Source organism: Atractosteus spatula, chromosome 6 (genome assembly GCF_055471065.1).
Source record: "Atractosteus spatula isolate fAtrSpa1 chromosome 6, fAtrSpa1.hap1, whole genome shotgun sequence".
NCBI classification, from domain to species: domain Eukaryota; kingdom Metazoa; phylum Chordata; class Actinopteri; order Semionotiformes; family Lepisosteidae; genus Atractosteus; species Atractosteus spatula.
Window position 1 is genome coordinate 40,069,389 of NC_142711.1, and position 13,628 is coordinate 40,083,016.

At 37.3% G+C, this 13,628-nt stretch overlaps 1 protein-coding gene across 1 annotated transcript in view; it reads right to left on the reverse strand.

Annotated features, from left to right (window-relative positions):
• Window positions 1-13,628, reverse strand: part of LOC148832877 (E3 ubiquitin-protein ligase HECW1-like) — a 91,481-nt gene that overhangs the window by 15,540 nt on the left and 62,313 nt on the right. Inside the window, exons 11-19 of the mRNA XM_088918095.1 lie at window positions 12,253-12,403; window positions 7,796-7,914; window positions 7,505-7,626; window positions 6,018-6,203; window positions 5,271-5,405; window positions 4,600-4,705; window positions 2,849-2,945; window positions 2,323-2,406; window positions 503-612 (exon numbers count right to left, since the gene is read on the reverse strand). Coding sequence (XP_088774221.1) covers window positions 503-612; window positions 2,323-2,406; window positions 2,849-2,945; window positions 4,600-4,705; window positions 5,271-5,405; window positions 6,018-6,203; window positions 7,505-7,626; window positions 7,796-7,914; window positions 12,253-12,403 — 1,110 coding nt within the window. The remainder of the gene's footprint in view (window positions 1-502; window positions 613-2,322; window positions 2,407-2,848; window positions 2,946-4,599; window positions 4,706-5,270; window positions 5,406-6,017; window positions 6,204-7,504; window positions 7,627-7,795; window positions 7,915-12,252; window positions 12,404-13,628) is intronic.

The window sequence follows — 13,628 nt, forward strand, 5'->3', positions numbered from 1 at the left end:
GAGTCTTTGATGTACAGGCCTTGTATTATATGGACCACTTGTAGTCTAATTTATAATTCACACTATAAGAGATTTTGCTGAGTTTGTTATGCTAATACAATTAGAGGGGCAATTTTGAAATTATTTAGTGCTACAGAAGAATGTGCTTCTGATTTTCCTAAATTGCAAAAGCAGTATAGCAGGGTCTTTGAATATGTGCTCCACAGTATCACGATGGAGAGAAAAATGTTAAATCAAAAAACACATTACATAAAAGGTGATAACCTAAGGTTTAGTCAAAGGAGGCATAGTCTAAAAATTACCAGAAAAAACAATCTATTATTCTACTATATCCACATTCAGTATGTGGTTGTAAAACATTTCTTGGGGTGCTGGATTTGTTCTTTCTGGTGACAGTTAGCACCCGTCTTTGAGATATACTGGTACTCCACTGTGTGTCTGCTAAAGAGGCGATTGCACAGTTTACTGTCAGATGAAAGTGGCTGAGTTCGAACACAGTTACCTGGGGAGTTCTGTGGCGAGGAGCCGGGAGAGCAGCGGGGAGAGAAGCTGTATCCAGGATGGAATGAGGAATGTGGCGGCACGTAGGACATGATCTCCTCCTCAAACAGGCTGAAACACAGGGCAAGAGCGACTCATGTGAGGGACACAGAGCTCTAAGGGATCGCAAAACTGTCTGGTAATTACAGTGGTTTGTTCCATGCTAGGTTTTTGTTCAGACCTGTCAAGTCCTCCAATTTTAAGGGAAAGCCCGGGCATACTGGATAGACATCCTTATTCCCCATGAAGCAGATACTCCACCAATTAGCAACAGCTAACTTGACCACTACTGTGCAGTATCTATATGGTCTCTGACGTTAAATCAAAGCTCAAGACCTTACTGTTCTTTACCTATAGTCTAACGTGGCTGCTGATTGTTCAGGGCATGATTCTATTTCTTTTTAATCACTGTCCACTGTAGCACACTTTCCATCTTTTCATATTTCCACCGAAGGAACCTTGATGCCAAGTGCGCATGTTCTGAGGGCTTATGACATCTGTAGTGCTCTGTAGCATATTTTCATGAATGGTGCTACAGCCGATAGAAGATTGATTGATTAATTGTAGGTCAACCACCATCAACAAACTCCACAACAGTCAGACATCTAATGCACCCCAACATACCTCCTATGATTCCCACTCCCAGCTCTGTCAAACAGGAAATTCTCTGCTTTCAGCAGTTGGTAGATATGTTACTTTAATGGAACGAGATCTACTATCAGACATTCAAGATGGAATTTCAAGATAAGTTTGCAAAGAAAACTGCAAAGGAGGAGCTTGGATGCATGTAGGGAATGAGATTATAAAACATTATTATGAACCAGCAAATGTTTTCACATTAGTGTAAGAGAGAGGTATGATACAGCTTTGTAATATCTCGATCCTATAACTATCTGGGAGCCAATGTCAAGATCCTAAATTTAGAGAGACCTGTTTGTTTTTTTTTAATTCAGTGCTGTGCCGCAAGTTGGGCAAACTGGTGTAGATATAGTACAGTAACAGTTTAGTCTGCATGTTTGTATCAATTCTTCTGTGTCCTGTGTTGAAAGAGACACTCTTACCTTGGAGATGTTACTAAGATGGAGAAAAACGAGTCTACATGTTCTTTGTGTGAATTATTTGATTAATTCTTGATCCAATAATACAGCCTGTTAGAGATAGATTTACTGTATATGGGAATTGTCCATTTTTTTTATCCCACAATATTTTATCAGTCCTCAGCTTTCTTTACAGAACATCAAGAACACAAGAACACAAGATCAAGAAAGAAAAATTTCACACTCAGGCATCTTCTATGTTGTTAATCCTGTACAAATCAGCCACCATAACTGTTTGTAAGAACTGATACATGTCTTTTTTTAGTGAAATTGAAGAAAGCATAAAAAAGCAAAGCTTTAAAAAATGAATGCCTTTAAAATGTTTCAATTCTAACTGTGAGTTCAATTTATTTTTCACACGAATTACATTTCTGCTGATAATCTCAACAAATCTTATAACGTTAGAGAATATAACATTATGTACTGTATATGTACTGTAGGTTGTTATTAAGAGAAAGTTGCATAAGTGGCATCTCTGATCTTCTTGCATTTTATTTGATGGCTTGTGTACATGAAAACATCCTCCATGTCCTCCACTTTTGAACAGCTCTGAAGATATACCCCCCACACACACTTGATTGTTAATCCTATGTGAATTATAAGTAAGATCAAAGCATCTAATGCCCCTACTAGCAGTGAATTACACTGCATGAAGACCACAGAAATATAAAAGCCAGGGTCTCACCTCAATAGTATAACAAGGTCTGCATCACAAGACAGTTTCTCTACACCATGGGTGCCTTCAGTCCTAATGTAATGAATTTTCTCCCTGCAAAAAATGGCAAAGGATCATTTTTATCAATATGTTCTCAATTTATTGCTTACATTCAAAACATTTACTTCATACAGGAACTGAGGAATCAGTCTATAGTGTGATATGGAATACATTAAGACCATTCATCTTTTCTTAGGACACATAAGAATACTAGGAAAAGATAACTTTGTGTAGGTATTGCAGACATCATATTTAAATGAACCAGTAGGGTCGAATCTCCATCACTCTAACTGCCTAACTGAAATCATGACAAATTTGCCCTATAGCTGTAAATTACCATTATGAATAATTTCTGATAATAATTTGGTTGTGCAAAAGTCAGCAGATCTCATATAGAGCTTGTCAGAGAAAATCGCATACTGCATTTACTTCCAGTTAAGGAAGGCTTCTGCATCGCTATATGAATGAAAAAGCACAATTTTAAGTGTTCAAGTACCTCAGGGCATGATTTCTGGCAAGGCTTGGCTGCCTCTCTTGAAGCATCTCAACAATGTTGGGTTGGCGAAGGAAAGCAACTATCTTGTCATTATAGGCTGTAATCAAAAAACAAACAGAAGACATACTGTGTCAGTTAGGTGTGAATACAGTCTTGATGTCTCTATGACAGTAGATTCACTTTTAATTCAATGTAACTGTGGTACTGTATTATCAGTGCTGATGACTCCTATTGGCTCCCACTTTCTCTCATTGACTGCCACTATCTCCTATGAACTACCACTGACTTTCATTGATGATCGCTGTCTCCCATTGACTCTTATGCCATTGATTACATCTTTGTGCTATCAAAGGAAAATGAATTGCAAAAAAATATGAAGTCATTACTGCTGATTGAAATTTATCTAGTTGTCATGGACACATCTCTTGTAGCTCTCAATTCAGTACAACAGCAATCCAAGGAAAGAAGTACAAAAACACAGAGAGACGCGAGACAGCCGTGGAAATCCCCTGGCCTGACACCTACTGTGTTGTAACTGTTGCAATCCAGCAGTCTGAATCTAGTCCCTATTTCTTCCGTCAAAGAATGGGGATACAATTAGTGAGATCCCATATTGCTGCATTTTGATTCAAAATAAAGTGAGAGGCTAATACAATGTCTGCAATAGAGAAGATGTCATTCTAATCTAGCCATGTCAAAGCATAGACAGGTGTGTTAAACATGATACAGACTTTGCAAAAGTGTAGTAAAGCAAAGAAAAATACAGGCAAATGCAAAAATTGAATGTAAATATACCACAGTGAACTGTGACAACAAAAGTTGTTTTCCTTGAAAAGAAAAAGGGAATGATACATCTTATTGAGATCAGAAAAAAAATATTTTTTTGCAAATAACCCTACATTTAATAATAATCTCCATCTGAGATGTGAAGAGAACAGTATGTCTCGGCTGCAATATATAATTATACCGTACTATTTCACCTCTTTTGTATTGGGGCAACCTGAATTCTTGAGCAGAGGCCCACAATTCAAATACAATGAGGACTGTACTACTAATATGCCTTTTCATGGCTGACAATTTTAAACTCTTTGCTCAGCTGTCAGCTTAATTACAAGTTCTCATAGAAAATAAGTATCTTGGGTTTCATTTCAAGTCCTGAAAAACAGGCTAAGTCACGAACATACTTGGGAAAAGAATTCCACAGCTAGTTGGTATGGAAATTACAAAACTCATAATGACAAAAATATTTTAGCAGTGAATCAACTTCCACAACACAAAGATCCAAGTCTAAATACATCAGTACCCAAGATTAGGGTCAGGGCAAGGACAGGCATTTCTAGGTGATGCTGTAGTGTTTATCTGCTTAAAAAGTGAAAGGTCCCAATTTTTTATCTATGTAGTGTAAGGCCTCAAAGTGCATAACAAGTATTTTCAGAATCTGGAATTACAGATCACTTGTACTACAACGTTACTGAATTACCATGAATGTTGTACACATATAACGCTGTTTCTAGGCAGTAATGTGTAGTAAGTGCTGGTGTTGATTTATAAAAACATACTGTATATCTTTTACTATCTCTTAAACTATATTTGAGACCTCTAGAAGGAGGGCTTGTTAATGTAATATGTTCCCATAAAATGGTATCAATTGAAAGAAGAGAGCAATCGAATAAAGAAGAAGATAGTGGAGGAGTATAAACAGTAACAAGACTGTCAACAGTCCAAAGTTAAACTTGTGTCCTTTCACAAACCTAGTGGTACTGCATCCTGGTGATACTGGCTTCTTATGGCTGCAACAAGGCTGTTGCCAGGACGTGTTAACAAAGATGCTCCTCGACTCCGTGACACTTCTGAAGCCTGCCAATCACAGTTAAACACTAAATCAGAGGCAGACATTAGGAGCCCAGTCACTTACCAGTGTGAGAGTGTAGCAGGCATTAAGCATGAACAAAATATACAGCACTTAAATTGAATTTAACAACATGTCTCTAAAATACCCAACACACATTATAGGGGAAAAACACATTTTTCATTGTTTATATTGTTAGTAAAAAGCAGCTCAACGGAAGAATACTTAGCATTGAGCTTAACAATGCTTCTACATTCCTGGCTACAGTTTCCGATTAACTCTGAAAAGCATTAATATTTCAAGCACATTTTCTTATGCATGATCTTAGCACTGGAAAGGCTAAAATAACTCGGGATACGTATCACTGAATGTGTAAACTATACTAAATCCTAGAGGAAACCAGAGATAAACCCAGTTACTTTTCTCTGCTGCAAACAACAAAGAAAAACCACTTCTCACAGCAAGTTACAGTACTTGACTTGCATTTCATTTCAGTCAGTACTGCCTTCGCCGAATGTGCTTTTTAAGCTGCATATTATGTGTGTAGTGGTCAGAAACACGCCTGACTCTCACCTCCCCAGCGCTGTAGCTGCGGAGCCTCTGGAGATGCTGGCGGTGCGTTAGATGGTTCGGCAGCCGCCCGTTCTGGAGAGGAATCCTGGGATCAATGAATGTGGTTGCTCGACTGTTGTGGTCTACAAAAAATGACTGAAACGAAAAACAAAAGTGCCAGATAGATTTTGTTTGCCAGAACAAGGACAATCATCCACTTGGTCAAACTTACTGTTTTACTTTTTTCTGTAACCTTTTTGCACAAGAAATACTGTTACAGAAAAATGTGCTGGCATTCTTCCATTGTGTCTCCGAACTTCCTCACAAATACTGAGGAGGTTTTGGGACACATGTTGTTTTCAAAGTTTTAAAAAAGTGCCAGCATTCAGAACTCAACAAGTGTTGATAGCATGTTTTCTGCTTTAAGTTTCATCGTTATATTTCTAATAGTTTCTAAAGTACATAGAATGCTTGTAGTAAAAACACAAGTTTTTAATGGTATGCCGAAACCATAAGACTGACAACATGACCACAGAGGAGGAATGTAACCCTTGATCTTAAAGCACAAAACCTGAACAAAGCTTCAAAGCTGAAAATAATAATTTTGTGTTAAATGACAAGTGTCAGCAACATTGATAGAGAGGTTCCTTTACAACTTTTACAATCATGTTTGGTAGCAAACACTGTATGAAATGGACTGACCCTCAGCCATTATGGAATGAAACAAACAGGGATACAGCATGTTGTGGTATGATTTGTTGTGGCTACCTTTCCTTGTTGGTCAGTTTTGATCTCCCAGCCCCGGGGCAACTCCAGCTGAGTGTCAGCAAACTTATTGAGGAATGTAACCAGGTCCCTGTTATGCTGATATCGCTCGAAGTTCCGGGCATCTCTGCGAATCTTCAGGATCATGTGCTTTAAACAAGTACTATTTGTAAACATTCGGTAAGCACCCTGAAATGCAGGACCACAAGCCAGAGAAGGCAGGTCAGAAATGAAGCAATTTTTCAAAAGGCATGCAAAAACCTTAAGATTTCATGTTTCATAGTACTTTCCTGTTTACATAGCCCTGTAAAGTTATTATTGAGCCAAGAAAAAATTAACTTGGGTCTCAATGTTGTTATTTAAACATAAGAGACAAATAGTTTGCAATTAAATATATTTTATCAGATTTTACTTCCACTTAAAAGAACATATCAAAATATCCATGCTACTGTATATCACTATGCGCTTATTCCTTACTGATTAAATATCATCCAACCTAATTCTTCAAAAGCACTGGGATGCTGGTTCTGTCTCATGAGTCAGTGGTAAAGCAGAAAGAGCTCTTTGAAGGCTAGAAATCTGTAATTTTCTCCTTTATGACATATTTTCCCATCCCAATTAGTTAAGGCATTGAAGAAGGAATCAGCTGTTTAAGAAAAGAAATATGATGTCCAGAATTGTCATGGTAATCATGTCAAAGCGTAAAATATTAATAAAAAATCAAAACAGACTAATCCGATTTAGTCTGACAAGAGTACAGCTGGGGAGTCTCAGGACTGTCAGCAAAAAATCCTCAGTACTTCACTTGGCTGGGATCTACAGTCAAGTGAAGCTCTTCAGATCCAAAGTGAACAGTGCTCTCTCTGGATAGCGCCTAAACTAAACTGGTCTGTTTTTCACATGGCATGCTGTTAGGAAAATGATGAAAAGGGAACAGAAGGTGATGATATGTTTTTCTGCAGTCAACTGCAGTTGCCACTGCCTTCAGTCTCTAGATCTGACCATAACACTCACCACATGATCATGAAGAAGTCAGGGGATTCCATGATTCTATTAGAAACATGACCTAAAAAAGGAGCTGATATTGCTGGAAGTGCACAAGTCTCAGCAAACAGGAATTAATTAAGTCCTACACTTTTCTTTTTTCCATTTCATTTGTAGCATTTTCATACACAAACGTTACAGAAAAACTGCTGCTGGTATTGTTGCAATATTTTATTTTTGACCTTTGTCTTGGACTACTTTTTGTGCAAGGGTTTCATTTTAGATTGTTTTTTTTTCATGACATTGACCTGAGAAATCTTCTTGAACAGGTTTCTCAGATTTTGTTCATAAACAGTCAACTCCGTATGAAACAATTACTGTGAATAAACGCAGTATTTTGAATTAATTTGAGTACATCAAGGATATTTTTCATAAAACTGTAAAAAGCATAAAAAACTGAATTCATATTTTTGTTCCATCAGTGAGATAAACTTAAACTTACTCACATAATTTGCATGGAGAACAGTGAAGAACTCAGGATGAGTGATGAATTTGACAGCGGGGGACTGCAGTAACAATGTGATCTTCTGACTGTTGATTGGAGATGAGGGACCTTCTCTTCTCAGTTCTAAAGGACCAGGAAAAATGTCATGGAACAAACCAGCAACCTTGGTGAGTACAACAAAGAGTACACTGCTGCTGTGTACTCTTTAAGCAGAAAAAGAAAAACACAAATCAAAATTCCCAGAAAGGCACTGCTAGAAAGGTGTTGTATTATTCTAAAGCGTTTTCTATACCCGTGGCTTGTGGTGGAGAGTCATTGTCAGTCTCTGAGCTTCCTGCTCGTTCACTCCTCCGGCTGCTGGTCTCCTCCTCCATCCTCTCTGTTGCAATGGTTCTCTGGATGTTCTGGTACCTGGGAACGGATGACACAGATTCCCTTCACAGTACAGCCACCAAAACCAATGCAACAGATTAACCCTTAAACACCATCACGAAACAAAAGGCTTTCTGTCACATTTTTGTAAAAATCTTGAATTATAAATGTATGTGTTTTGAAACCAACCAGAGATGAAAATGTGTGTTTTTACACAGTTGCCATTTCTCTAAAAATCATCCATCCATTGTCAGAAAATTGCTTTTTCCTGTTGAAGGATGCAGTAACCCAGAACCTATTCCAGACGCACAGTGGCCAAGGCAGGACTCTCACCATAGATCACAATCCAAAGGATAGAAATTGAATCCTAGGTAGCATGTTTCTAGATACACCTTGAGCACCAAAAATATTTAAACAGGTAAAAATAATGCCTCTTAAAAATAACAAATAGAAGATATTTCCTCTTCACTGCTTACTCAACACTATCCTTTTGTTACACAATGAACAGAGTTTCTACATGTACTTTAGTAAATGCTGTATTAACTAGCTTTTATTGCACAATTTCCTTATTCTAATTTTCATGTACTGCATTCATAAAGCTGCATTTTATAAGATGTTGTACATTGCTGTAGTTGATTGTAGATTGTAGTTGAACAATCATAAGGCCATTCACACACAAAAGACTATTCCTTTAAAAAACTTTGTTGTACTCAGACATTGTTTTAATGTCCAACAATACTACAATGGTTTGTATTATGTTCCTTCAACAGTGATTAAATTGAATATTGCAGTTATTTTGGGCACATAACATTTAGGTTCCCAAACATACATATAACATTTTTAGATGTAAAGGTAGTTTTCTCTTAAGATGTTACTTCTAAAAGGTTAAGAACAAAGAATATGTCTACTTTTCTATACAAATAGGAAAATTTAAAAGAATGAAATTTCAAATAATACTGTGCTCAGGGGTTGGTCTTAATGAAGCTTCCATGTCAGAGATGAAAGACCTAAGTGTTTGACTTTTTTCTTGATTGAGAAGGAGGAAGATGTCGGTACTATTTAATGTGATTATCCTTCCCCTGAGAATAAAACAAAATGTAGTACAGTACTTACTACAAAATCCATTTAACTGAGGAGTACCTCAGTCCATGATCTCCCTTCTGTTACAGAATAAACCCTCTAGAGATGCATGATAGAGTTTTAACTCAAATACTGTAAGTGGCATTTTCTGATGCGTCTTTTAATGAACAATCCTGAGTACAAAATAAGTAACCAGGAAACAGAGAAGGTTATTAGTTCAAATCTGATATTGAATCAGGACTGTCTAAAGCAAAGCAAGATTTATTTATTTGGTTATTATCACCATTTATACAGTAGTACAAAAATTTTGGGCAGTACATTGCTGTCCCGGGATGTGTGAATCCGTTTTTACACTGTAAGTAAAAAGAAATCTAGTTGAGAAGCTGAAAAGACTTAAGTTGAAATGAATAGATTTTAACATAAAACAACTGGAATCTTCAAAAACATTGCCTTCCCAGATTAAGATTGTTAGAGAATTAGATTAAATTAAAGAGTCCTCACTAAAAACTTTTCAGGGGAAGCCACTGGTTTCCATAGAAACAAACATCACTGGTTTTAGTAGTGGCCACAGTGTTTTTGTGTCTGGAAGTACTGTTTTTTAATAGGATTCTGGTTTTAGTCCATGCTGAAGGCATTCTGGCACATGACATGAGAAGAAACCAAAGCCACAAGACTTTCGCCTCACTGCTAAATGTACTACTTTTGTTGTCTGTTAACATCTTGAATATATTACTAAAAGATAAAGGCTTAACTTTCTCTGGCAAAAATACAGAATTGCAGACACCAAATTAGACAATTAGCTAACACTATAGCTGTAGCAAATACTGTCAAATTAAATGTAAAATAAAATTCCAGACTGGACAAACACCTGGCAGATGAACATTCTGTGAATACAAGGGTAAGGTTTTACACGCAGGTAGTAAAATATAAACTATAAATACAAAATGGGAAACGCTAGAAGTGGCAATTTATGAAAAAGACTGGAATATTTATGTTGACACATTGCTTATATTGCTTATGACACATATTATTCCAGAAATTGTGGGGAAGCAATAAAAAGGCAAACAAAATGTTAGGCTATATATTTAAAAGTGTAGAATTCAAGGCATGTTATGTTGAAATATGTTAAACATATACAATACACTAGTTTACTCTCATTCAGAGTACTGTGTACAGTTTTGGTCAAGACTTACAGTAACTTAAAATAATTTCTTAAACACTGTCTGAAGGAAGTGAACCTTTTTAGTCTTCAACAGAAAATATTACAAGGGGACCTAACACAAGTGACCAAAATCCAGAAAGCCATTGACAAAGTCAACACAATTGACTTCTTCAAAATGAACAGTGAAACACAAACAAGAAGAAACTACTTGAAAGTACATTTAAAAACTGAGAATAAGAGGCTTGTCTTTACCCAAACAATTGTAGGAGTATGGAACAAGCAACCCTGCCATGTGGTGGAAAACCAATAATTTGCTTGGATGGCTTCCTCTCATTTGTAACCATTCTTATGTTCTTAATTAATTATTATGGAATGATAAATGTGTCAACTGAAATAAGAACACAGTGGGCAGTGGTCAATGACTTCTCATCACAAGAGGTTGTGTTAAAAATATAATGTTTAAAACAGTATTTCCTTTTTATCGCACAATTTTAACAACTGACCTACGGAAGATGTTTAATATTAGGAATTTTAATACAGAACATCTATTGTAAGATAGGAACATATAGTTTTTAAGCATAAAGCTTTAACATGCCAGAAGGACTAACAGCTCATCCAATCTACATTTACTAAACAAATGCTACACAGGGCTACACCCACAGGCTGCCAGTGAGAAACAGGAATATAGACCTAACCTTCTTGACTAATAAAATCCCCTCAGGGCTTCTGGAGCTCTTGTCTGTGAGCAAGTATATCAAAGGAAGCCATGAAAAAAACATTCAGTGGACTTTAGTTTTCAAGTTGCTAATAAAATTCATAAATAATTCAGGGACTGGTGCAGTTCCACCAGTAAGTGTACAGTAGGTCAGGCCCTGTAGTGTGGACTTAACTGGTTTCCAGTCAAAGAGCAGTAAGTGTAGGTTGAGCCCTGAACATGTAGACTAGTGCTCAGCACACCGGCTGAACTCTACAGAGGTTGGCCTGGATTGGAACCAGGGTAGCCTCAGCTTACAGTGCTGCAGCAACCCCTGGGACTCCACAGGAGCCAGCAAGTGGGAAGTGCTGTCAGAGAGAGATGAGTCATTGCTCCAGTTAGTGCCATATCTCCTGTTGGTACTGCAGTACTCACAGTGTCACAAATGGAGGATATATTTGACAGATGCTTGTTTCATGTGCAAGGTCCTGACCCTTCCAATACTATATAATAGCTGGTTTATGGTTGTAAGCTGAGAAGGCTGGAAATTGCTGATTCTAAATTCGGTGGCATAAATATACATACTGTACACTGTTCAATTCCAAATTAATTCAAAATATATGCACAACTCCTACTAAGTCAAAGTTCTTGCGAAATAAAAACTAATTCTAGACAATTGGTGGCTGACATGTTTATTAATTCATAGAATCCAGTATAGATTTTTCTCTGATCTCTAAAAAATCATTATTTTTCTTATTTTCATCCTCTGGGTGGCAGTACAGCACATCTGTGCTGTGAGCATTACGTGCAGAGGCATACTTCATCCTGAATTCATCAATTCTCCCAATATAATGGAGATTTCACGCAGTGCTTCAAAGAAAGTCCTGTCCTGTCCTGTCCTGTCCTGAAATAAAGCTGTAAAAACACAGTGGACAATCTGGGTTTCCAGTTTTGGGATTTCTGATCCAAACATGGAAATATGAACTCGTTTTATTCATGAGTAGTTCATGAACATAAATGTCCTACAAAGTATATCTCACAGTATGTCTTTGCAATATTGCTTACTACACTACAGTACCTCCAGAAAGCAATTCTAATAAAAAAAGACAAACTAAAACAAATACTATTTCATGCCATTTGTTCCATGTGGATGTAATTATTGGTGTACCTCATTCAAATCATAGATGTTCTATAACATTGCTACAACAGCTTTAGCTCCTTTCAAAGTTGATTCTCCCAGCATCATATAGTAACTATTAAAAGAAAGTTTAGTAACTTGTTTAAGTTAACTATGCAAGTCTTAGTACTTAGAATCAGTTGTGGTCAACATACCAGCTAAGCCAACCTGCCAGCAACAGGGACTCTATCGCTACAGTGTGTGTTTAACCTGTGGTGTTTAATGCCCTGAAACCATGCAGGACATTCAGGATTTTCTCTTCACCTCCTGTTCAGTTGCTCCATCTGCTGCACAGAGCCTGAACGCTGGATCCCATCTGGAGTGGCTGCTGTGGTTGGCCGCTGCCAGGTGGTGGTCCTGTTGATATGGTCCACGTAGAAAACTCTTCCATGACTGTCAATCCTGGCCTCCCAGTCTAGAAAAGGAAAAGAAACAAAAAAAAAACGGTTTGATAAAACCTGCTGATCCAAAACTGTTTAAATAAAAAAAAACCCTGTGTGCTTTCTCAAGGAATTTGTATGAATTTCATATTTACGAACCACAGTGTAGCGCCTTGCAGTAATCAATTTGAGACAAGATAAATGTGTTGAGCAGTTCTTCAGCTACAGTCAGAAACAACAGTAAGAAGTAGTCTGGTAATATGTCCAAGATAGAAGAATGATGTGTTTACAATATTTTGCACATCTGTGTCAAACATTAAGCTTGGATCAAACATCACCCCCAAATATCACCTGTCTTGAGCAGCAAAAGAGGATTCCACACAAGCTGATCTGTGGGAACCAGGCAGCTCAGGTTGTTAAATATGGTGATGATAACATTAGCTTCTGAGGCTCGATACCCTAACTAGTCCATTGAAAATAGATTTGCTCCCCATCCTGTTCCTTAGGTACTGTTAAACACTGTTACTGTTATCACTGGTGTCATAACCTGATGCTGTGAGAGCTCTTTTCTGGCAGAAAAAAAGGACAGGCTCATGTGTTACATACTGTACTGAGCAGAGTTCATTACCAGAGACAGCGACATACTGTAGTTTGTGTTTAGCCAAAGACAACAAACACTAATTTGCAGTGCTGGTTACCACACTGAAAAGTAACTTTTTTGAGACTTAAAAAATAAATCAATTATAGAGAACATATGGAGGAAATTATACCACATACAATGCACATATGGAAATAACAGACATACCAAGTACACACGCATGCTTGAAGACATAAATTGTAACTGTATGGAACCATCAGCAAGTTTTTACTTGATTCTTTTTCCCTTTATGCATTTATCTCTACCTTTCAATTACACCTTTTAGTAGTGCTATCTGCTTAATTAGTGGCAAACTGGTTTCCCCAAACTTTGCTAGGATAGATCTACAAATAGGAGAACTATTGCTTTATTGTTGTTTTTGTGTGCCCTTGCAGTGTGCTTTTGAGAATGCAGGATACATATTTGCTGTGTCCTGGCTTAAGTGGATGGGTGTGGGGCAAAGCTAGATTATGATTACTGCACTGTTGGAGAATTCCAAGCCAATTTACCATCTGGTAAAGCTTGGAGACGATAAAAATCAAAAAAGGGCAAGGTACAGTAAATGGAGGACCCTACTAGAGAGACTGCAAAACCATGTATGATGTGATTGCTTGAAGACTGCT